This window comes from Sander lucioperca, chromosome 5, assembly GCF_008315115.2.
Source record: "Sander lucioperca isolate FBNREF2018 chromosome 5, SLUC_FBN_1.2, whole genome shotgun sequence".
NCBI lineage: Eukaryota > Metazoa > Chordata > Actinopteri > Perciformes > Percidae > Sander > Sander lucioperca.
In genome coordinates, this window is record NC_050177.1 from 10,936,639 (window position 1) to 10,964,053 (window position 27,415).

General features: G+C 40.7%; 4 protein-coding genes across 7 annotated transcripts; 2 read left to right on the forward strand and 2 right to left on the reverse strand.

The window, feature by feature from the left end:
* The first annotated feature begins 149 nt into the window (after positions 1-149).
* On the forward strand, positions 150-16,886 carry gfm1 (G elongation factor, mitochondrial 1). Its single transcript, XM_031296615.2, has 18 exons — positions 150-375; positions 517-669; positions 783-915; positions 2,549-2,753; positions 4,902-5,018; positions 5,243-5,393; positions 5,871-6,025; positions 6,109-6,193; positions 6,295-6,432; positions 6,790-6,891; positions 6,988-7,044; positions 7,147-7,284; positions 7,650-7,732; positions 14,220-14,382; positions 14,530-14,674; positions 15,146-15,306; positions 15,432-15,485; positions 16,437-16,886. Exons 1-18 carry the CDS (start codon positions 301-303, stop codon positions 16,566-16,568), a joined length of 2,247 nt encoding a protein of 748 aa, XP_031152475.1. The 5' UTR covers positions 150-300; the 3' UTR covers positions 16,569-16,886.
* On the reverse strand, positions 7,797-17,353 carry lxn (latexin). 4 transcript variants are annotated; one of them, XM_036001716.1, is made up of 7 exons: positions 17,101-17,353; positions 12,279-12,452; positions 12,116-12,178; positions 11,218-11,392; positions 10,785-10,921; positions 10,000-10,062; positions 7,797-8,077 (listed from the first exon to the last, which is right to left on the reverse strand). In XM_036001716.1, exons 1-7 carry the CDS (start codon positions 17,251-17,253, stop codon positions 7,961-7,963), a joined length of 882 nt encoding a protein of 293 aa, XP_035857609.1. In that variant the 5' UTR covers positions 17,254-17,353; the 3' UTR covers positions 7,797-7,960. The 4 variants fall into 4 exon arrangements, with proteins under 4 accessions (XP_035857609.1, XP_031152486.2, XP_035857611.1 ...); XM_031296626.2 differs by having other exon boundaries at positions 12,279-12,455; positions 17,101-17,289; XM_036001718.1 differs by lacking the exon at positions 17,101-17,353 and adding an exon at positions 12,740-12,845 and having other exon boundaries at positions 12,279-12,455.
* An 812-nt stretch (positions 17,354-18,165) lies between these two features.
* Positions 18,166-22,977, reverse strand: neu4 (sialidase 4). Its single transcript, XM_031296618.2, has 4 exons — positions 22,638-22,977; positions 21,867-22,118; positions 20,895-21,150; positions 18,166-19,588 (listed from the first exon to the last, which is right to left on the reverse strand). The coding sequence occupies exons 2-4, from the start codon at positions 22,065-22,067 to the stop codon at positions 18,558-18,560; spliced, it is 1,488 nt and encodes a 495-aa protein (XP_031152478.1). The 5' UTR covers positions 22,068-22,118; positions 22,638-22,977; the 3' UTR covers positions 18,166-18,557.
* A 694-nt stretch (positions 22,978-23,671) lies between these two features.
* On the forward strand, positions 23,672-27,292 carry wdr53 (WD repeat domain 53). The gene is made up of 3 exons (XM_031296613.2): positions 23,672-23,767; positions 24,859-25,354; positions 26,071-27,292. Exons 2-3 carry the CDS (start codon positions 24,866-24,868, stop codon positions 26,743-26,745), a joined length of 1,164 nt encoding a protein of 387 aa, XP_031152473.1. The 5' UTR covers positions 23,672-23,767; positions 24,859-24,865; the 3' UTR covers positions 26,746-27,292.
* Positions 27,293-27,415: the final 123 nt, after the last annotated feature.

Sequence of the window (27,415 nt, forward strand, 5' to 3'; positions counted from 1 at the left end):
GCGTTTTCTCGGAGTTTGTAATTTGATGTGTTTGACTTTTAGCCTCAAGATGAAAAAATAAACATCCAAATAACTCAAACCCCATATCTTCTTTGTTCCACTAAGTTCCATTTAAAAGTGGCATCGTTTATTTTCAAAGAACGCAAACGTTCGTAATTTTGACACATCTGTGTTTCCTTAGAGGCGGAAGTAACGTTTCACAACCAGCAGGGCCCCGGCGTGACTTTCACCGGGTTGTCAGAGTCGGGGGTTGTGTAAAAAGAGGAGTACGACCACCCTGTCCCCGACCAAGCAGTCACAATGAGACTACTAAAAGCGGGTCTGTCCTTAGCAAAAGCACATCTTTTGGCGCCAGGAAGTGTCACTCTTAAAAAGGTAACATTAGGAGGTGTCTGCAGTCGAACCGATTATACATCAAGCCATACTCGATACTGCTCTGCCAAATTTGCATTTCACAATCGGTAAACAGACAGAAGGGGGTTAGCATCTTGATTTTCCTCTGTTCGATCTCTACAGGTGCTCATTAACAGCTGTCGGACATGTTCCTCCGGTATCTTTCCCAACGAGAGGATCCGCAACATCGGGATCTCAGCTCACATCGACTCGGGGAAGACCACCCTGACCGAGCGTGTCCTCTTTTACACCGGCAAGATAGCAGAGATTCACGAGGTGAGCGCTGAGGCGGGCTGTGTTTGTGCATAAATGGAGCTGTTGCTGTCCGGTAAGGTTCGCATGCGCACCATTTGCATTCATGGGCTGTTGTCATTCCCTGGGGTTTGTAGGTGAAGGGGAAGGATGGTGTCGGAGCCACCATGGACTCTATGGAGCTGGAGAGACAGAGAGGTATCACAATCCAGTCAGCTGCTACATACACCGTGTGGGAGAATCACAACATCAACATCATTGACACACCAGGTACTACACGTTGTACATCATGTGGGTCAGGTGGCGACAAAAGTTTGCTTATGACCCCCTGTTTGTTGTCATTTGGTTACATAATAATACAGGACTTTTCTCAACGGGCTACTCTAAGGCCCTACTAAGTTTAGGGACTTGCGAGGGACAGTTTAAAAAAATGAATGGGGTAAAACGGATCAGCAGAAGCTGAGATAAGCTGATTTTAGTCCTAGTATAGGCCAAGCACCACAAGTATTGGATCTATTGGATTTAACATGATGCATCTTGATAATGTTTCTTTATTAGACCCTACCTGCCTGGTAATTGCCCATGTCCTTAAAACCAAATGCATCTGGTTTGTAATGCAGGCGCCCTGGTCTTAAAGCCCAAGCCAAGGTAACCCTGATGATCAATAGGTACATTTGTCAGACTTTTAAAATCATGAGTAAAGTAGGTGGAGTGCCCCTTTTATGGCCCATAAGTGATATTGTGTGTGAAGGGTGCAAATCTTGTAACATTTCATGTAGGAAGAAAGAAAAGTTTAATCTTCACAACTTTGTGGTGCCAACAGACTGACTTGTGCGAATTTTCAATTGTGGTATAGTCGTATTACGATGTTTAATTGTACCAGAGCTGCTTTGATTTCACTGATATTTTATTTGAGCAGAAGTAATTGTTCATAGTTAAAACTTTTAATGGACGGAAAACAATAGGGCTGCAACTAACAATTATTTTCATAGTCGATTAATCTGTTGATTATTTTCTCGATTAATTGATTAGTTGTTTGGTCTATAAAATGTCAGAAAATGGTGGAAAATGTGGATCAGTGTTTCCCAAAAGCCCAAGATGACGTCCTCAAATGTCTCGTTTTGTCCACAACTCAAATATATTCAGTTTACTGTCACAGAGGAGAGAAGAAACTAGAAAATATTCACATTTAACAAGCTGGAATCAAATCATTTTTACTTTTGTCTTAAAAAAATTACTCAAACCGACTAATCGATTATCAAAATAGTTGGCGATTAATTTAAAAGTTGACAACTAATCGATTAATCGTTGCAGCTCTAGGAAACAAAAAGTTGCTAATTTAAACTATTTTCAATCACTAGATTTGTATTTAATGGCTTAAAAAGAAAGCAGAGAGATTCAAACTGAATTGTTCTAAATTGTAAAAAGGAAGCTAAAGTAAAAAAAAGTCAAAGGCATGTCTTTTCTTCACTGTCTAATCAGTGTCAGTGGCCCCACAGTTGTCTAAGTTGTAAGGGAAAGTTGTCAGTATTTCTACATGGTAATGAAAGTGCAACTGCTGTTGAATACACAAATTACTCACACAGAAACACTGTGAAATCTACAGAATATAAACAAACAGAAAAAGTTACTCAAATACAATAACAGATGTGAACATAATTAGTTACTTCTGTACTTGTGATTAACGTATCTGAGCTTGCCTGGACACAGACAGCTTGTGCTATATGTGGTTTAGATTTAGATTTAGAGTGCAGATTCTAGCCACCATAATCAGCAAGGGTCGGCCCTGCTGAAGTGAATCTTTACCAGCTCCAGGACTGTACCTCACAAGTCAAAGTAATCACTTTTTTAATGTTTACAGTACTTTTTTTCCTCAATGTCGCTGTCCCTGTTGTTTTTCCAGGTCACGTGGACTTTACCATCGAAGTGGAGCGAGCGCTGCGTGTGCTAGACGGAGCTGTGCTGGTCCTGTGTGCGGTGGGGGGAGTCCAGTGTCAGACCATGACCGTGAACAGACAGATGAAACGCTACAACGTCCCCTTCCTCACCTTCATCAACAAGCTGGACCGCATGGGCGCCAACCCCAGCCGAGCCCTGCAGCAGATGAGGTACATTATACTAACTAACTAATTAACCAGGCGGCTTCCCAGGTGCTCACTGACCCTGTGGTTCCACTCAGAGTAGGGGTGCACAATTTATCGACTCAATATCGTTATCGCGGTATCACGTTGCGCAATGTTATATCGAAAGTGTCGCGGTAAGTATGCAGTATTTTGTTTATTTTGTGGAGCGCTGCGTCCTGTCCGTTGGCTGTGTAGCTTACTTGTGTTCAATTTAGAGCCCGCTTGAAACGCTATAATGACCATGTTTCATTGGCCATTTACCGTGCCACTTGCACATGTTAGTGCGCGTTAGCGCACGGGTCCACTCGTGACAAGACAAACCCTATGGCGTGTACCACGTGTGTGTGTGTGCATATTTGGACAGAGTGACAGTGTAAGTGAAGAAATTGATAAAGACGGACGTGGCCGATTCTGCATCGATGCAGGGACAGACCACAATCGATTATTGCCTACTGATGCTACTTGTTGATTTTTCCGAATGCTGTTTTTTTTGTTTTTGTCTGCTGGGTTCAGACTCGCTATATTCAGGAAGTGTCTTTCTCAAAAGCAGATACAGTAAAAAGGGGATTTCATATATGTCTGACTGCTTGAATTTGTCGATGAAAACCATGTGTAGTAATGTATAATAATATCGAGGTGACGCATCGTAATATCGAATTGATTCGAATCGTTGACAGGATAATCGTAATCAAATTGAATTGTGAGACCAGTGAAGATTCACAACCCCTATCACGAATGATGATTTGTCTGTATTTTCTTGTTGAGTTCTAAGTTTTGAGTTTTAATGTACGTACCTGTTGTTGAGTTTGTGGTTATGTATTTGTTGCTGAGTTTTATGTATTTTAAAGGCCCATCCTGGGACGGGCATTTCAAATCAGCTTAGGCTATAAATGCTGTGGTGTATGGCATTGGTTTATGCTAGACAACTGTCCCGGTACAAACAAACACTTAATAAAATACAAATGTTGGAAAGGCCGTGCCTGTGCGCATGCGTCAGTATGAACATTTCTAGCCGTCACATCAAGATAGATGCAGCAGCCAACGTGATATCATGACTTTGCGTAAACATACACGCCACTAAAGAATGGGCCAACACCATGATAAAACAGCTTCATATGAGCCTATGCTAAACAGGATAAACACTGTAAAAAAGATAAAGCACCAGAATGGGATAGTTTCTGGACATACATCACACTGAAGCCAAGTGGCGTGTTATCTGTATGCATTTTGAGCTATCCGCGTGTATATCTACGCTGTATATCACAGCGTAAACATACACGGCACTTTCTAAAGCCGCGTGGCGTGTTATCGCGAGGCTACGTGTTATCGCGAGGCTACGGATGGTTTTAACGTCACACGCGGGGGAAAAGAAAAAACGGTTGGGATTAGGAAAAGAATAACTGGGTTGGGTTTAGGAAAAGAAAAATGTGGTAAGGAAACAACACACACGGGACGCAATCCCCGCTCTCCTGCGTGAAAGTCCTGTGTTTTACCCATCCACCACCCCGTCCAACCTCCCTACGTGGATTTTCGCCCTTTCATACTACTCACTACGGCGTCACTTCACACGCAAACGCAAGGTAATGTAAGTCAATGGAGGACAAATGGCATTGATAAACACGCAGAAAAGCGAGTGTGCGTCTTCATAACACGCCAATAACAGCATACCAATTGCCGTGTCATACATACGCCACTTCATGAGATCAGTCTGCAGCAGCGGAGTGAGAGGGAGACAACAGTTGTGTGTGATGTGTGCGTCATTGCTGAAAAACCACACACACACACACACACACACACACACACACACACAAAAACAAATGTTTTTCTAATCACCTACACATACAGTAGATGACTATATACCCATATAGCCATTGGTACATACCAAACAGTGTATACCCTATTGTGCTTTGCTGTGCTATGTAAATCCTTCAACACCTCAAGGAAAGTTCTGGATTGAATTGCATCGACTCCTTTGTGTTCTGACCGACACCCTAGTGAGACACCCATCTTAAATACATCATTCCTACCATATTTACCAACCCAACATCCATTTAACAACATATAAACAATCAGCTTTGGTTTTCCTTCCTGTATTTTTGTTCTCACTTCAGACTTTTTCTTTGCCTTCCCCAGAACCAAACTGAACCACAACGCAGCCTTCGTGAGCATCCCCATCGGCCTGGAGGGGAACATGCGCGGCATCATCGACCTTGTAGAGGAGCGGAGCATGTATTTTGAAGGGCCTTTTGGGTGAGGGATTACCCTTGTGGTAGCTTGACCAAGAAGAGATGTGTTTCTGTGTGAATTGTGTTATTTTGTTTTGCACTGTAATTTTAGCAGCAAGAATAGTTTTGACCATATATGAGACTGATTAAAGACAGCTACAGTAGAAGTATAACACCAACAGGTATCAGTGACACAAATCATCAAAATCTGCAATCACTATGATTCACTCCGTTTCTTCTTCCCTGCAGTCAAACTATCCGCTATGATGAGATCCCGGCAGATTTTCGTGCTGAGGCTGCAGAACGGAGGCAGGAGCTGGTGGAGTGTGTGGCTAACGCTGATGAAGTCTTGGGAGAGATGTTCTTGGAGGAAAAGATTCCAACCAACAAAGACCTGAAGGTTTGTGTCCAGTACTTTCTGAGATATTTTAATCTGGACCGAAGTAGTGGACCAAGCGGTGCTTATAAAAATAAGGCATCTTTGAGATCTAATTTTGACCAGTCTTCCTATTAAAATGTGACATTGTTGGGCGCCCAGATAGCTCAGTTGGTAGAGCGGGTGCCCATAGATAGAGGTTTACTCCTCGATGCAGCAGGCCCGGGTTCGACTCCGACCTGCGGCCCTTTGCTGCACGTCATTCCCCCCTCTCTCTCCCCTTTCATGTCTTCAGCTGTCCTGTCAATAAAGGCCTTAAAATGCCCAAAAAAATAATCTTTAAAGAAAACACAAAAAAAAACATGACATTGTTTTTTCATTTAAACTCAACATCCAAGACTTTGGCAACCAATAAAAAAATCCTTTAATTGCATATCTGAGTTTGAATGAAGAATAAAGATAATTTAGTTGCCCAATACTCATCATATCACTGTCTTCCAGGCTGCAATCCGCAGGGCCACAGTGCAGCGTCTGTTCACTCCAGTGTTGGTGGGCACAGCGTTGAAGAACAAGGGCGTTCAGCCTCTACTGGACGCTGTCCTGGATTACCTGCCGAACCCCACTGAAGTCAAAAACTATGCTATCCTCAATGACGAGTGAGTATAGACCACGGTCTATCTATAATATTTTTCATGAGAAAATGTGTGCACTAATGTCTGTGGGTTTTTCACTGTGTTAGAGATGTCAGTGAAACATCAAAGATTCTAATGGACCCTACAAGAGACTCTGCAAAACCGTATGTTGGGCTGGCCTTCAAACTGGAGGCAAGATGCTATTCTTTATCTTTATTTCTGCAATTTTGCTTAACAGGAACATCTTAATCTGTCATGCTTTGTTATCTCCATGCGGTGTGTCTCAATATCAGGCAGGGAGGTTTGGCCAGCTGACGTATGTGCGGGTGTACCAGGGCTGTCTGAAGAAGGGGGAGTACATCATCAACACACGCACGAGCAAGAAGGTCAGAGTTCAGAGGCTTGTGCGCCTCCACGCTGACCAAATGGAGGTGAGTAGAAGCGGGGCATACGTCACAGCACAGCAGGCTGTCAGAGGTCACAATTTTCCATCTGTGGTTTGCATTTCAAACAGCAGAGGAACATGACTGGTCAAAATGGTTAGGTTCCTCTTTTTGGCACCAGTCAAGTGTGTAGATAACAACCACATCCCCTGTGACACCACAGTTTCCATTATGTTTCCATCCTTCTTGCATCAAAACAAGACATGCAACTATTTAATATTTTATGTTTATGTTATTAAAAAATGTACTTTTGAATCAACACAGTCTTGAAGGTTAACATATTGCCCTCCTTATTTATTTTATCATTCCTTTTGTGTCCTTTCTATCCATGCTGGGTTTTTTTAGGATGTGGATGAGGTTTACGCAGGCGATATATGTGCTCTGTTTGGGATTGACTGTGCCAGCGGAGACACTTTTACATCCAGGACCAGCGCTAACCTCTCCATGGTTAGTAACTTTTTTAGAAATGATTCTTCTTTTACTTCTTCTATCCAGGATATTAATGAGAATCTTATGCTCATTTGTTACCCTTTTGTCCCACAGGAGTCTATTCACGTCCCAGAGCCTGTCATTTCCATGTCAATGAAGCCAACCAACAAGGTAAAAAAAAAAAAAAAAAAAGACTTTAATTTACCCTTGGATTCTGTCTCTAGAGTCTTAATCGCATCTATAAACTCTTCTTGTTATCTTGCTTCCAAACAGAATGACCTGGATAAATTTTCCAAAGGCATTAACCGTTTCACCAGGGAAGATCCGACGTTTCGAGTGCATTTTGACACCGAGAGCAAAGAAACCATCATCTCGGGCATGGGCGAGCTGCATCTTGAAATCTACTCCCAGGTACCTAGTCAGAGAGGATGTTTGGCATGTTCTGCATACTAGACGTCCTGCAAAAAATGAGACACAGACCTATTTTGTCTCTGACTGATGGTGCTTCATATCTAGTTAGATTTGTGGACATTTGGACCTGTCAGATGTAGCTCTCTTATAAATTACAGGTCAAACCAAATGCTACTGAGCTTCAGTGTTTTAGGAGTGAGATCTCCAGACTCAGGAAATCAGACTGAACATTAAATGGATAAATCATAAAATAACACAGCATAAAAAAAGGGTGTTTCCTCAAGTTTGAATGAATTGTCCCTGTAAACCTGATATATCGGATCTGTTTCTTTCAATTTATTCTTGTATTGGTTTGTTGTTTTCAGAGGATGGAGAGGGAATACAACTGTCCCTGTGTGATGGGAAAGCCCAAAGTGGCTTTCAGAGAGACGATCACAAGTCCTGTACAGTAAGTGCTCATCTCTAGACAGACAGACAGACAGACAGACAGACACACAAAAACTGAGGCAATAGTCTGTATAAACCGTTTATTTTGGCTAAAATACAACAGCAACCAAAAGCACTACAAAAGTAGCACAATGTAAGGATATCATCATTATATATGATGGCTTTTTTACTTGCAGCATTCAGTCAAGCAGCAAGATGTTGTGATAGCAGTGTGACGAATGTAAGCAGTTTAGTTTGTGTTTAGAGGTTTTTCCCCTTCATGGCGGTGTGGCAGCTGTTCCATCTGCAGCACTTTAACACCATCTGGAGGAGACCAGGTGAACAGCAGCTTCCAGTGAATGATTTCCTGCAAAAAAATAACACAGATTGTCAAATTAACAGGAGATATCAAGTAGGAAAACCACACACTTGAGTGCAATATTGAGCACGAGAGTAAGTGTTCTTCTCAACTAACTGGTATCAGACCAGATTACTTTAAGATGCCACTAGTGCCGCCATTATTATTCTGGTAAACAATCATTTTAGTTATTTAGGGACCGCTCGGTATTTATGGAATGGACCACCGGAGGAAAATAGGGGAGGGTCATGTCTTTTTATTTTTTGCTGAGGGGAGGGTCATCCAACATTTTTTAGTCTGGGCGGGGGGGTCACCCAACTTTTTTTATTCATGAAAAGAGCAAAATTTCAAAGTGGCTTGTTTGGTGCATATTTATCCATGTAGCTCTCAGTCTCGGCCCCCTAGCAGATGGTCTGACCCCATACGCGGAGTTTGCTGGTGGCTCAAACAGGTAATTGCATTGTTTAAAAAATTAGTGGAATAATTACATCTGGCATGACCAGATATTAAATAAATATCTTAAATAACACAAAACAACTAAATGGTGATAGGTAATACATCTGATTTCATATACTGCTTTAGTAAAAAAAATATTACCTGGCTGACGATGGGAGCAGCAGGACGCAAAAAACGAAAGTTACTGTTGCACTAGTCAGGACATCTTGCCGTGCCAACATTGCAATAAAGGTTTCCTAAATGCCATCTATATACATGTGATGTCAGCTTAATAATTGATTGCGGGTTTTGTGTAGATTTGGACTTTTATACGTTTATTCCACTTTGTTTAAACGGCGAAGTGGAGAGGCCTCGTATGTGACGCTCATATCGGCCTTGCTGGATACACCGTATCATTTACCTTTTTGTGGATCTACTGATCGCTGTGGATTACTTTTTTTTCGTGTCATTGGATTACGGCAAAATACGGATCTTTTTTCTCAACGTGTCTTAACGTTTTATAGTGTGACTGCGCTTGGTTTCTGCGTTTGGAGAGGCATCTCAACAGACTGTAGGTCCAACACTGACTGTTCAATGTAACATTTTAGTTGAATTTAAGCGTCTGTCTATTGCGTTCCAAAACAGCCGTGCCGCGATTGGATTTCATAAGGGCGAATTGTTAAATTGTTACAATGTAACTTAAAAACTTTAAAAATAAACATATGCGTTTTGGAATATAATGTTCAGCTTCGGCAGCTTTACCTATGTGCTAAAATATACAATGACGATAGTGACAAGTCCATAGCAACCAGTGTTGAATTGGTTATATCCCAGCGTCCTTTGCTGAATTCTCTCAATGTTTTATTGTTCTATTTCATATGAATACTAGTTTATTAGAGGAGTAACTTAGTATTTGAAGTAATGCAGTAATGCAGGAAGTGTGCATTTAGTTTCCATGCTTATTGTGTTTCCACAACAATGTTAGTGAGTAAATCTACTGAAATGGCCACCACACCATAACAGAGGAGTGGGATGTGTAAGATGAGAAAGCAGAGGTTAACTCCTGTACATCATGGCTGTAAAAATCAAATGGTATCAGTACTTCTTTGCGAAGTGCAATCTTGCACAAGAGGGGAGGGTCATTCCTTTTTTTCAAATCATTTTGGAGGGTCATAGGAAAATTATTACTGATGAGGGGAGGGTCAAGTCTTTTTAGGTTAGAGCCCACAAAACTCCTCCGGTGGCCCCTTAATTAAATAACCAACAGTCCCTTATCAAGAAAATTTAGCAAACGTTTACGGCTTTATAAATGGTGTAAATTAGCCTTCTCACTCACTGTAAAATTAGGTTTTGAGGAAGTTTTTTTTTTTTCTCTTTAGTTACAGTCTAAACAATACGTACAGTAAGTTGTGGGAGCCATCTAGTCTTTCAGTCATTTTTATAAAAATGACTACATGTGTACATTAAAAATGTTAATAATAATAATAAGTGGCTACCTGGGACACCATCTCATGCAGCAGTATGTGACTGTCGAACTTCAGCTGGTCGTTCTCAGTCGCCTGCAGTAGACAAGGGAAAAATAAAGCCAAATTATATAAACAGAATCTAATACAAATGTTACATCCTCACATGGTGTGCAGCTTCCTCTCAGCCAAAAACTTCACATCATTGCTGAATGTTTGGTCTGCCTTTGATGCAAAAACTTGTGACTGTATAGAATAGATTGTGCACTCTTCTTCTTTCTTCTTCCATTTTTATTATCTAATACGGTATACATGTTGACATCAATTTGAAGAGACAATCCTATGTTTTTATTGCAATATGAACTAAGATATTTACATTTACGGAAAAAGACTGCTTCCATTACTGTTGTAAATGTCAAACAATTAACCCTACTCATCACTTGACTACAATACCTTGAAAAATGTTGATATTCAAGACCATTTTCGATACCTCAAATGTGAAGTAGTTCATAACAGCACTCCTGCTATTTTCTTTGTCAACCAAAAGCAGTCGCAGAAGCTCCGCACTTGCCATCTTTAATGAGCTAACACTATAACAAAACCTGCAAAATTATAATATTTAACCGGAGCGAATGAGGTGAGTGAGTGAGTGAATGAGAGGAGAGAGGCTATGTGGGCACTACAGCGATGTTTCTGTCAGCGAGCTCGCTGTTGGAGAGAATTGAGAGTATCGAAAAATGAGTATTGAAACCAAATATTCAGAATTGATATGTATCGAAAACACTACAATAGAGGATTAATGAGCAAAACAAACCTACCAGCTGTGTGATGTTGGCCACCTGAGCCATGTTGTACAGAGTGTTTTCACTGGACTCATTCAGCATGACGAAGCTGGCGGCCACGATGCTGAGGTGCCAGAAAGGCTTCATGTCAGGCTCAATGTGACCGTAGCTGTCTGTTGGTCACAATTTCAACGTGTTACGAAGGATGTTAGATTGTATATAGGTGTGGTGCTTGATTATGCCACATATATACTTGTCATATAAACATACACTGTGTGATCTCATATTGTACAGGCGAGTACACCACCAGTGTTCACAATGTCGGTCTTTTGTGTCAGTATTGTTAAGAGAAACACTGAGTTCAAAAATCCCCAAATGCTGCAATTTCAAACTGCCGATGTTGTGCAATATGTGACTTTTTGTGATGATTAGCAGCACTAGCAGGCAGAGTTCGTTTTCATGTACATACCAGGGAGATGTTGTGCCGACAGCAGGCCTGAGTTCATCTTGTACTGTTGGTACAAGGCCTCTTCTTGAGCTTTAGTGTTGATTTTCAGGGGCTCCTCACACGAGGCCTGGACCTGTGGTGAGCGCTGCTGTTCCCCCCTCGGAAACAAAATCTCTGCAGAGCATTTGTCCGTGGTCTGGATGATTTATAAAAAAAAAAATTAAAACAAATTGTGGGGGGGGTGGATTGAAAAGAAGCAAATAGAAGAAAGGAAGGTTTGATAAGAAAGAAAGAAGTGGAGGGGAGTATACAGAGCAAAGGCGTAGCCCAAGAGTCACAATGGCAGCCAGTGAGTCAATGTTGCACCACATTGCCTCCTTTTATCTTATGTTTAGTTTTATCTTGTCAAACCTGCCCACTCTAAAGCCAGAGATTATTTACTTTACACAAAAATGTATGCCTAAGATTATCTTAAACTATTTTTCCATAACTGCAATGTGAATGCAAGGACATTGACCTTTTAAATAATGAGGATAAATGCATTGAGTTGAACATATGTTATGTTTTTCCTATTTTGAGACAACCCAAATGAGCACTAAATCTCACAGTGCAGCATGGTCAAAGCTTTTCCATTATCTGATTCAGGAACCAAAATTGTAATTAGATATGTGCTTTTTGATCTATTGTTAGGGTGCTTTTTAATATCTGGGCATGGACAACTGACTCATTTACAGTTATTTTCTGTTGATTACGTAGCGCTGTCACTGTAAAACAAAAAATTCAGAAATTAAACCAAATCTAAGGCACATTTGTGTACCTACCAGATATGTTAATGAAACTATCCTAGACTGACGGACTCATGGCTGTATCGAAGTCATGTGTAAGTCCATTGCGAGGAAAATCCTAAATCATATCTTACATTGCCGTTCAGCTCCTGCACTGAGATCTCCAGCTCATACTTTCTTCCAGAGTCTGCCACATCCTAAGGGAAGTCAGAAATATCCACAGTTGGTAGAAGTTTGAACTTCACTGTAAACTTAACTATAGTTAGTAGTACAGTATATAGTTAAAGTTGAGCTGACCTCTGCGTTTCCTCTGTGGACTTTGTGCAGTTGCAACAGCCGGTATGGAGAGCCGTAGCGGGTGTTAAGGTAGTGTTGTACCACTTGGGCTGCCCTCCGAGCAGGGTAGTGATTGATGTTCAGCTCTCCTGTCGCCATCACATTCTCTTCAGTCTTCTCCTGCACTATTACTTCCTGCTGTTGTGCCAGAGAAAAAGTGAGTGCAGACAGTGAGTGAGGAAATAATGACAAGACTGCATTGGAACAGAAGCTGCTGTAATGAACAGGGATGGGCTTCTAACCCCTGAAGGACTTTGACCCTCAGGTGTCAGCAGGGTGGAGCTTTTGTCTCGTGTCGGTTTGTCTCTAGATAAGAGAGGCTTCAGGCACAGGTAGAACATCCATTGAGCAAAGTGGAAAGGAAAGCAAATATGTAGTGTAAGAAACAGTACAGGGTAAAAAGAAGTGAAATATGGTCTTGCCTGTAACTGAAATGCTCCAACTTCCCTGCCTGTTACTTCTTCATGCAAAGAAAAAAATTGACAGAGGACTTCCTTCTTTTTCTGACACCAGAGCTCTTTGAGGACTGCCCTCTTTTTAAAGAGACAGAGCTCTTTTCTGTTGTTTCTTCTTTATAACAGGCAATGCAAGCAAATGTGGATCAGTCAGATTTGGTGCAGCAATGCAGCGTTTCAACTGCAATTCAGTTAGGAAGGACATTTCAAATCTCAGTGATGAATGAGAGCATTAATGGACACATCAATGTGTTTCTTTAAATTCCAACACTGATGATATCTGATATTTGTCACCCATATTGGTCAGTGTATTGGTCATTGGCAATGTAGTCTAATTGCAAATAGTCTTCATGTAACTTTATTTTAAGAACAACATGATGCATGATTTCAGCTGTTGCTATATTGACAGTGGTGTTAAGTGACATGTTCGTAAAGAGAGATGAAGTACTCAAAACTCGTGGTTTTTAATAATAGTGCACTTGTACCATAGACTGTATAAAATACCAATACCTGTAATACTTAAAACTAAAATAATTTTTTATCTAAGAAATTAGTGTATAATATCATTAGTTAAAGGTATAATTATTTGGTCAAAATTGTGATTATGAAAGACATTTTTTTTTTTTTTGCAGTTAGGTTAGTAAGTTAGTTAGTTTTATTTTATTTGGGCCATCCCATATGGGATTATAAGACACCACAAACCTATTTAACAGACATCTTCTGGTCGCAAAGACAAATCATTTGGAGAAATACATGAATACAAAAAAAAAGTCTCATCAAATCAGCTTTTCCTCTTCTACATTAACATATCGTCCAGTTTCAACAGTCAAAGGCAAAATACCAGATTTCAACTGAGCACGTAGAGATCTTTGCCTTTTAGACAAATTATATACAACAACATTCTCTGTGCCATATTTGGGTTTTATCATCATTAAAAATACGCAATTTTGGCTTAGCCCATATATTGTCGGCCCACTGCTCTCTCTTTAGCAAACACAGATTCTTTAAACACACCAATATTCAGCTTTTCATTATTAAGAAACAACTCACCCAACCCATAGTTACAAAACAATTTGCATATATCTTTAGACCAAGAACTTGTTTATCCCAAAGAAATATTTGCCTCGTCAACCTATTTGCATCCATAGAGTAAACGATTCCATAACTGAGTTAAAGTTATATATATATATATATATATATATATATATATATATATATATATATATATATATATATATATATATATATATACTGAGCAGTTTAAGCGCCACCTATATTAGTGTTTTCTAAGGAGTGTGTATTTTTGCTACTGACTGATGATTTTGGTACTGTAATTTGATTACCAATAGAATTGCTCAAAGATGCTTAAACAAAGTGGACTGTGGTTAATGGTTAAGCTGTGTCACACGGCTTCAAAATGTTGATGTTTTGCCCCATTTTTCTGTAGGTTTGACTTCACTCATAAGAAGCAGAGTGGCGGCTCTGGGCAGTACGGCAAAGTTATCGGAGTCCTTGAGCCTCTTGAGCCAGAGCATTTCACCAAGCTGGAGTTTGAAGACCAGACTGTTGGAACCAACATCCCAAAGCAGTTTGTACCAGCTGTTGAAAAGGTTTGTTTTCCTAACTTTAATGTAGTCACGGTAAAAGTACACTTATACGTTGAATTAACTTTCCAAATAATATATGTTACTTGAACACTAAGTTTAGACGTACACTTGTTTGTCTTTCATTGCTTGTTTCTTCCCATCACGCTGCAGGGTTTCAGGGAGGCCTGTGAGAAGGGACCCCTGAGCGGACACAAGATCTCAGGAGTCCGGTTCCTCCTGGAAGACGGAGCACATCACATGGTGGACTCCAATGAGATCTCCTTCATCCGTGCAGGAGAGGGCGCTCTAAAACAAGGTGACGTCTACGTTAGACCTCCCCGTTCCATGTCATCTCATTCCGTTTTGGCTTCACGCCCGCTGTTGTCGGGGACATTCTAAAACGCTTAACGTGAAAAAGCTTAACGTGGTTAAATGTACCTAAACAACGATCAATCATCACCAATCATCTCTCTCAGGTTGCTTTGATATCAATATGAGAGAGAAATTTGGTGACAATTGATCGTTGTTTAGGTACATTAAACCACGTTAAGCTTTTTCCTCGCCATAGGCGCCAATGAAGAAGAAAACGTTAACGTGAGATAACGTCTATAATCGTTGGATTTCGGTTTCGTTTTTTTAACAGGCTTAAGTGTTCATGACAAGATATGGCCATGAGAAATTTGGTGATCATTGATTGTTGTTTAGGTACATTAAACCACGTTAAGCGTTTTAGAATGTCCCCTGTTGTCGGCGTATGTTAATGCTGGTTGCAATGTGTTCTCCTCAGCTATGGAAAAAGCAAACACGACCATCTTGGAGCCAATTATGTCTGTGGAAATCGTAGCACCCCAGGAGTTTCAGGGAACAGTCATTGCTGGTGTAAACCGCCGGCACGGTGTCATCACAGGACAGGACGGAGCTGAAGGATACTTCACGCTGTATGCTGATGTGAGTCCAGTTTGTTAATTCTCCACATACAGCATGTATCCGCAGTCTTTTATCCTACAGCATTTGTTCTCTCATCCTTCACCACCATTAGTATTCGACTAATTTCAGCCCGTTTCTCCCAACAGATTCCACTAAACGACATGTTCGGCTACGCCACAGAACTACGCTCCTGCACTGAAGTAGGTTCAACCTCAAAACACCTTATGTGTGAAGTACATCTGTAGTCTATTATATTCTACATATTCAGTATAGTAAATGCTATTCCCTGTCTTTATATAATATATCAATCTTTGTGTCATTATTATAAAACTGGTTATCAAGATTTCTCAAATAGCAGCAGTCTAAAACAAAAAACAAAATGCTAGATAAACATCTTAATAATACACTAACTCTTTAAAATCATGTTTAGTTTCTCTTTGCCAGACCATCCACACGCTGCAGAGCGGAGGAAGGTCTGACTCATCCACATAGCATTCTGGGATGGGAGAAAAAACGTGCTCTGGTTTATTGGCATTTCTTTAAACCTATCACAATCGTCATGGGCGGTTCTAAGCTCAGCACGGAGCCGCTGTAAAATAGTCGTGCAAGAGAAAACTCAGATTTGACATATTCTAGTCTAGCTAGCTGTCTGGATTTACCCTGCAGAGATCTGAGGAGCAGTTAACCATAGTCCTCATAAATCCACCAGAGTTTAGAATTCCAACACAAAGAAAGCAGAAGGATACTGACATCGGCGAAAATACATGCATCTGGCGGAATTTCCCGGAGCAATACCGGAAGTGGGACGTCATAGATATAGACTACCCTAAACTAGACCTTTTACTTTGTGATTGATACTTATTGTTTTGGAATATTTGCTAAGCACTTTGCTTCACTGCCTTGGATGTTCAATTCCAGCATCTGTTGAGGAGAATAAAAATATAGATTAAAATTATTTTTTTTATTTCCTGGGGGGAAAAAAATCTAGGAATTAGCAGTGTTTTTCCAGCCTTGAGTAGTGTCTGCAGTCTTCCTCTCTGGTTGTTGGCATAACCTCCGCCTATCACTGCAGAGAAGTCTTAAAATCAGACAACTTCTATAATGCATTTATAATTTCAAAAACTAACATCCTCTATCTATTGTTGATTCAGGGGAAGGGGGAGTACACCATGGATTACAGCAGATACCAGCCCTGCCTGCCAGCCTCACAAGAGGAACTCATCCACAAATACTTGGAGTCTACAGGGCAGCTGCCTGCGAAGAAGAACAAGTGGAAGAGCTGAAAACTGTCAAAATCTACCACACTGTATACTACTGGACTTTGACCACCGTCCCTCATCTTTACACACATTTCTGCCCATCATCAACTGTGACTCGACAATAAGGCTTTCATTTTTAGATGCCATGAAAAACTGACATTTTACTTTTGTAGCTGTTTTTCCTCCCAAATGTTTAGGATATTTATGACCTTAATTTTAGCACCATGTGACGTTGTTGGTAAGGAAAGCTCAGTGTTTTCACTTGAACTTAAAATGGCTTTTTTACTATGTACAGAATGGTCCTGATGTAATAATGACTGAAACAAAGATATATATATATATATATATATATATATCGGTCTTTTAAAGTGTAGTTCTTTTTCTGTGCAGATCATTCACGTCTCAACAACTTCTTACAAACACTTGATTCTTGGAAACCCACATTTTTTCTCGTACAGCAGCAGTCTGTGTGGCAATGTTGTAGATACTTCACATGAGCAATGCAATTAATAAGCTATAAAATACATGAGAACCATTCAAGCTAGTAACTCCTTACCTGTCCAAAGATCTCGGTTTTCTCCGCTGTCTCTGGTACGCTGTTGGGGTGAGCCCTCACGTCCGCTGAGTCAGCTTCAGGTCCGATCGTCACACTGGGGCTCCCAGTTATCCCAGTTAACACAGCGAGAACCACGATGATCCTCAGACTCATTATCGTAAGCTGTAAAACCCAGATGCTAGAGAAAAGGGGAAAAACACTTCTGTGAAAGAGCTCAGGAAGGGAAATGACCCTCCTGTGAGTGTGTGGAGTTATATAACAGAGGAGGGAGGGAGCAGAAGAAGAGACTGTCCAGATCTTCCTGGCACAATCTGTTTATTTTCTCCCACTCTTAACTAAACAAACTGCTCCACTTCATCTGGTTCTGTTCTTCCTACGCTCTCATGCAACTCACTTGAGCTGTCAGCCCCTAAATGTTTCAACAGCCTCAGAGAAGAACTAATTAGTTTAGGAACAGTTATCCCATTAGAGCGACTGTGATTAATATGTGAGTTTGATGGGTTGCAGCCTCGCCTGGTCCACAGTGTGCTAGTTTAAATGTAGCAGGACGTTCAGTGAGCCAAATTAAACATCTCCTGGCAATTTAGGGGAGTTAAAAATGCAATATCTACACAGTGTACTAATTTATGAAGCGTTATGAAAACATCAAAACGAAAAGTAGGCTAATCACAATCGTCACAATCCAGCATTCAGCAGAATATTCTCACAGGAAATACTACCACACTGTCAGTGATCATGGATCACAGACTGGGATAATGATAAGCAAAATGGGTTTATTTATTGCTATTATTAGTTTTTATGTTTTGGTCAAAAAGCTTGAGTCTGATTTTGTGAACAATTAATTTTGCTTGATAAAAAAGGAGAATTTAAAAGTGGAACGATATCATTCCTCTTGAGATTCAGTGTGTGGCATATTCATTCATGTTATATAAAGCCATATCAGACTTCTTAAACTCAGTCATATTTCTGACTGATAATATACTCTATAGATGTTTTTAATAAAATTAGATAATTGCTCTTGCTGACCATTTTTGAAACGCCATAATAGTTTCAACAGAGAGGAAGTTTTAAGTGTCAAGAAAACTTTAATGGCAATGTGTTCTACAACATTAAAATTGACAAATTATCAAAGTCAAAACAAACATACTGAACCGAAAGGCATTAAATCATTTTCTGCTGTGTTGCAGTTGATGTAACTGAAATCAACTAAATAACACTACATAAACTACATTACTCATAAGAATAATTCCTCTTATCAATAGTGTGTACAATATTCTCTAATAATTGGTGGACATACACTCCACAAGCCACTTTATTAGGTACACATGTACAGCTCTGTCATAAATTGTGCATCATAAAAGTAGATTTTATGGAAGAACAGTTGCATTGTTCATGTGTATTTTGCCACTGAGTGTGCATAGAAAAACCTATTGGAAGATAATAGCTCAAAACTACATTTAAGACACAGAGCACATCTCAGTCAACTTGCTCTTCTTCTTCCTCTTCTTCACACGAGGCACCTGATGCAAAACTGCAGCACTTTGAGCATCATGTCCACTTCTAAAATCTGTCTCAGAGACTTGATTCCGCTGTCTGTTACATTCACGATTGTTATGTCCCAGCTGTGCCTCCCGGGGAAGATTATCAATAAGCTCGTAGAGGGTGAAGATGCTGAAGCAGATTTCATCGTAGGCAGTTTTGGTGCCACACTCAAACAGGCAGGCGAAGGCCACAGCGGGCGGTGCACCAGGTGAGGGGGGCAACTCTAGATAGGCGAGGTCAGAGTAGGCGCTGGGGCCCTCGTAGATCACCCAGGGGCCGCGCCAACTGTCTGGATCACGGGGAAACAGGCTGAGGAACACGCCGAGATCCTTGCGTGCGGTGGTCCATGTTGGGTGGGAGTATACTACCCAGGTGGGGGTGAGGAAATCTGGATGATCAGGGGTCAAGGGTCTGGTGGAACCAGAGGTGGTGCTGTTTGGAGACGGAGAGATGGTGTGGTTTGAGTTAGTCATGCAGGACGTCCAGTGTCTGGAGTGATATATAGGTTGGTGTAGGTGATTGTCAAGAGAATGACATAAATGTAATGGGGCAGGAAATCCCACAATGCTTCCGTGGCAACCATTCCGAGGCTCCACCAGACGCTGCACCAGCTGGCCCTCCTGAAACACCGCTCCATCATCCAGACTGAGGGCCTGCACCCTGTATCCGAGAGGGCTGCGTGCGTTACAGTACAAAACATTAGTCCCGTCCTCTTCATCCACCGACACCATTTGACACTCCACGCTCTCCGGCCCCGGCACCGCCTCCCCGAAACGCCAGGTCCGCCCATGAGTGTCACTGTGAAAGCAGAAGGCGTGGGGAGTGGTCTGGCAGAGCTGTCCAAAGCACTCTTTGCACTCGATGTGGTAAGCGTAGGCAGGAATCAGCAGACGACCGGACTTCAGCTGGATACCATGGCCCGGGCCGAGAGCGAAAGTGGCCCATTCTGCAGGGACAGAGGAGGAAGTGACACGTTCAGATGAACATAAGGAGTCAATATTATTGACATTAAAGGATAGGTTCACTTTTTTTTTTTTAAGATTATTTTTGAGGCATTTTTAGGCCTTTATTGACAGGACAGCTGAATAAATGAAAGGGGAGAGAGAGGGGGGGAATGACATGCAGCAAAGGGCCGCAGGGCGGAGTTGAACCCGGGTCCGCTGCGTCGAGGAGTAAACCTTTACATACGGGCGCTCCCTCTACCAACTGAGCTATCCGGGCGCCCAAACAGGTTCACATTTTATCTATCACATCCATCTTGAAACAAAACTCACGTGTCCATATGTACATTGAAACATATTTTAGTCGCTGTAGTTATTTCCCCTATCGCTTACATTGAAATCAAGTTAGGATGGGATGTTTTTACCGTCAGGATAGTGAGTATGGACAATCCCAGCGTCCTAAACAGGTTTAAGTGTAGGACCTGCATAATGAGCATGTGAGTATTGTTTTGAGACTTATTTGAAAAAAATTGAATGAACGTATCCTTTAACAGGTTTTGTTATGATTTAATTGTTAGCAGTTCAATCAAAGAGTGATTTTCCATTTGTCATTTTAGAGGCCTGAAAACGTAAAACTATTCAGTATTTCACAATAAAAAAAAAGCAAAGATTTGAAAAAAATCCAAAATAAAAATCTAAAAATAAAATTATCTTAATTTTGTGTAGCATACTTTAGTTTTTTCTCAATATCCCCAGTTTAGGAACACATCAGGATAAGGGAGCATTTTCAGATTGATAGTATTTACTACCACTATTTACTACTAGACAAGTAAAAGAAAGATCCACAATCAATGCAGCAGAACCAGTGATATCATCTTTTTTTATTCCATGCAGTCTTCTTTCTTGTCAAAACCTGGCGCATACATTACCCACAATGCAACCTGTCCACTGACAGTTTTGTCTGAGATTGGGGTGTGTTATACTTGTAGCAGCTAATGTAGCCTCGAGTTGCTAGCCAAGTAGAGATGAGGAGCGGGCTACAGAGGTCTGGTAACATCACTTCTTTCTAACTTCACACCCTCAGATTTTTTTACATTTTCTAACTTGTAGTCTTCAGCTCCAACAGATTCTGACTCAAGTGACATCACTTGAGGCAAGTTATCAAACTCCACAGAGCTCCCTCTGGAGCCACCAAAGGCTTTATACAACTTTGTTATGACAATATAATAGTATATAACAATAAGTTCCCTCAACGGCTTTCTATAATTGTAATATCATAATAAAAATGTCATCCCCTCATGAATCCCTGACCTTTGATAGTGTCTCCTATGACCCTCTTGGTTAGGTCGGTGACAGGACTCCAGGTGTCTCCGTCGTCAGTGCTGCAGATGTAGCAGAAACGGGTCACGTTCTTCCCCGTCACCAGCTGATAGGACTCTGGAGTGTGACCGAGGACAGCGATGAAGAACAAGAAGAGAGTACCTGTGAAATCATCGTACACCGGGCACGGGTTCATGGACCGGTGGCCTGGCAGGAAAGCAGTGCCCAGGACACGCATGTCCTCCCACTGCAGCAGCAAAAAGACGAGGGAGATTAGAAAGGACAAGTCTAAAAGATGTAATATCTCGAGATACACAGTGGTGGAAAGTAACAAAGTACATTACCTAAGTACTGTAGTAAAGTACAATTTTAAGGTACTTGTACTTGTCCTTTATACTTCTACTTTACTACATCTCAGAGGCAAATGTACTTTTTACTCCACTATACTTTAGTTACTAGTTACTTTGCAGATTTAGATTAGTAATACAAAATATTTTCAACAAATAAATGATGATGTATTATTATAGATTAAGATTAAACTTCATTGATCCTCAGGGAGAAATTCACAAACTACCCGGAGGATAAAGTATATAAAGTAGTTGAAATTAGCTACACCTTTAACAGTTCCAACATAAAAGTGATGAACACATTAATGCATCAATAATTATAATCCAATAATATTATATAAATTATTCTGAAGTGGGCTATTCTGCATGATGAGTACTATGTTTGGTACTTTACGTATATTTTGGTGCCAATACTTTTGTACTTTTACTTAAGTAAAGATTTGAATGTATGACTTTTATTTGTAATTTCTACACTGTGGTATTGTTACTTTTACTTGCTTTTTTAAGTCTGAGTACTTAAACAAAATATCTAAAAAGGTATAGTAGAATGCCCGAGAAACAATGTGGTTCAAGAAAAAGATAAACACAAAGCAAAGGTGTCTGACTCAACACTGACCTCCACGTAGTTCCTGTAGAAAGTGCCTTTCTTCATGACCAGCAGGTGAGCCTCAGAGTCGGATGGACTGAGTCTCTCCTCGCAGAAGGCCAGGAAGGACCTGGAGCGGGACAGGTAGAGCAGCGCTGGGACTCTGTATGTCACTCCGTTGGGCTCCTTGTGGAAAAGCACTGACCTCGCTGGGAAATAGGGTAACCTCATACTCTCCGGCGTGTGAATGTTTCAAGGTAACTCCAAATCTTTGAGAAGCGGCTAAACAACGATAAAAAAAAAGTAGGTTTAAAAAAAAAATCTATACTGTTTAGTAGGAGATAAATAAATGTATATACAAGTTAAAATGTTACTGTAAACTGTAAACAGGGTCACAAATAGTGACTGGGAGTGCAAAGAGTGCCGAAATAAATACTTTGGGTAATGAAATTAGGTCATTTATAGACATACAGTAGGTGGTTTATGTACGCTCTATACATGTATGTACAGTATATAAAGCCTGCTTAGATATATGTCTGACAATAATGGATCATATGTACACGTTATTGCACAATTTCTATATTGTAATGTTTAATTTAACTTTAATTTAAGAGATGCAGCATCAGAATCTGGTTAGGAAATTAGAGGAAGCCATTAGAGTCTTATGTCATTATTCTCAGTGGGGATTCTGTTTGCTATCTCCTGCTTTTGATTGTCACTGCCAGACAATTAAAGGCCCAAATACAATTTAATTTAAGCACAATGTCCTAAATATGAATTACTCTAAAATATGTCCCTTACCTTACTCCAGCCTTCACAACAGCTTCAATGGAGAAAAAATAGAAATAAAAAAGTCATCCTCTTACTGGTGTCATGGGAAGGAGTTGTACAACTGACAAAACTCTCAGGAAAGCTGCTGACAAATTCACACTGCCTATTCTCAGCAACTACAGTATCACAATTTAACAACACATATACATCTGCTTAGTGAAAGCTTCCTGTGTGATTGCATTACAGGAAAGAGGATGTAGTATCTATCAGGTCATGAGCAGAAAAAGAATGACTGCAGAGTACTTATATTCAAAGTGCTCTGGGAGAACTGCTGCTTCTTTGTGAGAATATACAGAATGGGTCAGCATTTGAATATGAATGTGTGTGTGTGGTGTGTGTGTGTGTGTGTGTGTGTGTGTGTGTGTGTGTGTGTGTGTGTGTAAGCCATGGCCTCTCCTCTCTGTTCCCTATTCAGTGCGGCAGTATGGCATGCTGTTCACTGACCCAGAAATGGACCCGCTCATCAAATCTACAGCTTTGGATGAATCAGCAGAGAGCAGTCATTGTGGGAATGAAGGCCCACTAAACAATGATTTAATGATCTGCCTCCTCCGTGTCCTACATGCTTTTGTTTTTCATTTTCTGTAGAATGTGTAGCAACTAATGCTTCTACTGTTGACTTGTGTATATATATATATATATATATATATATATATATATATATATATATATATATATATATATATACTACTTTACAGTTTACAAATCTAAGTTCAAGTATTTCCAAGGGGCTCAGTAATATTGTACAGGACATACAGCAGAGAAAATCTGTTTTGCCCTTGTGCCCTGAGCTTTCTATTCAGGAATAATTTCCTCCCAGTATGGTTCCGTCGATTAAATGTTTTAAATACAAAATGTAGTAAACTGGATTAGGGTTAGGGCAATTGTTGGTGCTAAAGGTCTGCCATTGGTGGGAAAAAATGGATTTTTAGGCTGCCAGAGAAATCCGCCTGGCATGTCAAACTCAGGGCACACAACAAAACTTCTAAACATATATGATGTCATCAATGAGCGACCCAAGCCCACATGGGCACCATTGACATAGATGGGCACATAGACAGTAAAAGAAGCCCACTGAAGTTTTGACGGCACTAAATAAGGTAGCGTGATTCTGCGGTCTTGTCGTTATCGATATTGTCACGACACTGTTATAAATTGTTTTCAATCGGCAGATTAACAACAACATGTTTAATATCGCAACCAAACCGTCAGCTGAACAGGAAGTTACATGTTAGCTTTCAGGCTAACAGCAGAGCTGGCTAGACAACCAATGACTGTTGGCTTTAATCTGGTTTGACATGTTTGCAGCAACTTCTCAATTCAAATCTCTTCATACGTCTATGTTTGTGTAATGTCTGTCGTGTTTACCCGTCTTTTAAGTAATATGAATGCATACACTGATGCTATTTCTCACGGTTATTACAAGAAAGCTATACAAACATACACATAGTTGCCAGTTTATTGGGTAACGTTAACGTTACACCTAGCTAAAAGTAATGAACGTTAGCTTTAATAAACAGCCCTGCATTATTATTTATATCCTACCTTCGTGAGGGTTATAATCAGTTTAGGGCTGCAACCAATGCTTATTTCATAATCAAGTCCTCTGATTATTTATTATACATATCTTTAGTCTATGAAATACCAGAAAATAGTGAAAAATGTCATATCATTAAGTCCCCAGAGTCCAAGTCTGCCTTTCAAATTGTTTATTTTGTTCAACCAACTGTTAAAACCCAAATATATTCTAATATTCTATTAATGGAAAATAAAAAAATTAAAAAAAGTAGTTCATGTTATCATCAAGAAGCTGACCAGAGAATGTTTGTGACTTTTGCTTGAGAGAAAAAGAAAAAAAAAAAAAAAAAATTCACAAAATTGCTGGGGATTATCATTTTTTTTGTCAATTGAGTGATCATCATCTTGATCCGTTTTTGTTGAAACTGTTTTTGAAATACTGCTGTACAACTAGTTTTGGCATACATCAGAATCAGAATCAGAATGGGTTTCATTGCCAAGTATGTTTTTTAACACATGCAAGGAATTTGTTTTGGTGTTGTTGGTGCACGTCACACATTCTCTAGATGGAATATTAAACAATATAAGACGGTATAAACATCACATCAGAGATGTCAAAGCAACAACACAAACTAATGTATATATATTTTTCTTGTTAACTCACATTTTGCAGGGTCAGCATGGCCAGACAGTGGTCTGAGGGCCACTCCACATCCATCCTGTGTGTTGGGGCTTCTTCAGGCCCCGAGGGTCTCCTCGCTTCCGGCTCTGAGGGTGGAGAGGTCACGGTGTGGAGCCAAGAGGGGACCATCATAGGCCGTCTCACTCTCCCCGGTGAAGAGGACAGCACGAGTGTTGTGTTTTCGCCTGCAGATCCGGGTCAACTGTATGTGTCACATGGAGACACAGTGAGTGTACTCGACCCCAGAAACCTAAAGGGCCCCGTGGAGGAATTTCAGGGTGCAGGGGAGGAGGAGATCAATGCTTTGGCACTAAATGAGATGGGTTCAGTCCTGGCAGTGGCTGATGACTCCGGGGCAATCCGGGTACTGGAGCTTCCTGGGGGGAAAGTGTGCAGGACTCTTCGTAGACACACTAACATCTGCTCCTCTGTGGCTTTTCGGCCTCACAGGCCCAATAACCTGGTGTCTGCTGGACTGGACATGCAGGTAAGGGAGAGGACCATTTGTGTCTACATCATGTACCAAGACTACAGTGATCAGCTTAAGTGAATACACCCATGCTAAAGTTGACTAAAAAGAGGAATAAAAAAATCATCTTTTGGAAATTGATCTTAATGCCTTAATTAAAAAAAATGAGGAAAAATCCAACCTTTAAGGACACCAATTTTCTTTGTGAATGAATAATGTATTGTAAATAAATAAATGTTCTTCCTTAAAATACAGGGGGCATAAGTAAGTACACCCCTATTAAAATAGCCCCACCTCATCACATACCCTTCACCATATGTAGAGATTGGCATGGGGTACTTTCCATAAGTTCATCTCTCAATGCAAATCAAACCTATTAGGCTAACTGAAATAAAACCATGCCAATCTCTAGGTATGGTGAAGGGTATGTGATGATGTGGGGCTTTTTTAATTCCAAAGGCCAAGGGAACTTTATCAGGATGCATAGTATCCTGGATCCATGAAATAACTGGCCTTTAAAAATAAAAATCTGCCTGCCTCTATGGGAATTTAACATAGGGGTGTACTGACTTATGACCCCTGTATTTTAAGAAGAAAGTTTTGAGGCATTAAGATCAATTTCCAAAAGATGATTTTTTTATTCCTCTTTTTAGTCAACTTTAGCATGGATGTATTCACTTATGCTGAGCGCTGTTCCTAATGCCGATTTATTTCACCTTTTTTTGTCTCTTCAGGTGATGCTGTGGGGTCTGCAGAAGACACGTCCTCTTTGGACCCTCAACCTCCAGGAAGTAGCAGAGGAAGAAGACGACCATCAGCAGCGTCCCGGTCAGCTTTTCAACCCGCCACTGGTCCACTGTGTCTCTGTGGCGAGTTGTGGGAACATTTTGGGTTGTGCGGCAGAGGACGGGCGGGTGCATTTGATGCGGATCGGCAGCGGCTCTAAACTCGAACAGCAGGGAGCAGTCAAGGCCCACAGTCAGGGGGCCTCACAAGCCCACTTTGTTAGTTTCCTTTCCCACCCTCACTGGCTCGTCACTGGGGGGAATGATGGCCAGGTCTTCCTGTGGGACCTCAGTAAGCACCCAGTGGTGACTCCCGAGGCAAAGGCCAAAACTGGAGCGTCAGCAGCCCCACGCAGGAAAAGTAAGTGCAAGGCAAGAAGGAAAGAACAATCCCAGGATAAAGCAAAGACCCCACCGAAGGTTGAAACACAGAAAGAAGAAGTGGAGGATGAAGTGGCAGCAAGTGCCGAAGAGGTGACAGAGGAGAAGGCTGGGCCTAAACTGAGCATCAGTCATGGGGACAAGGTGAACTGGTTGTGCCCTGCTGTGCTGAAAGGAGAACCCAGTGTGGTGGTCGCAGATCAGAGCACCAGTCTGACAGTCTACCCTCTGTCTCGACTATAGATTCACACACTTTACGTGTTCTTTCATCTTTTGGTCTCCTTGTAGCAGTGCACCATTTTGACCTTATTTTTAGTTTACATTTTTGAAACTTTTGAGCATACACTCCTGTGTTTGATGCTGTTAGAACTGGTAGCATCATTATTTGGAAGTCTGGCCTAAATGGTGATTGTGACAGTAGGAACTTGCTCTCCTTTTAATAAAGGCTGAACTTGTGGGCAGAACCAAACATAACTATTGTTCCAGAAAGCACTCCAAAGAGTGGAAGGTAAATATTTGCAGAAGCAGACCATTATCACAGAAATCAGTTTTATAGGAGTTTTCACACAATATTCAACAAACTAAATTGTTTTTTAGGTCTTATATAATGCCAGATTTACTCATTGGTGTGTGGCAGGGGTGGAGCCAGATGTTGTAAATATTCTGGGTCCCTTACTAATGTGCAGTCCTATAAAAAATGTCATCCTTTGAAATATACTTTGCAATATATGCGTTTTAGTGGATTGTAAAACTACCACATTATAGTCAAAATAAATTCAGCATGTTTAAACTAAGTCTGTGGTGCTTTTGTAGAGTAAAAACATCTCAATCCAAACCAGGTGCCAGACTAGAAAGACATTTCAAACACAGACAAAAGACATTTGAAGAGAAACTACTCTTTTAAATGAATTTA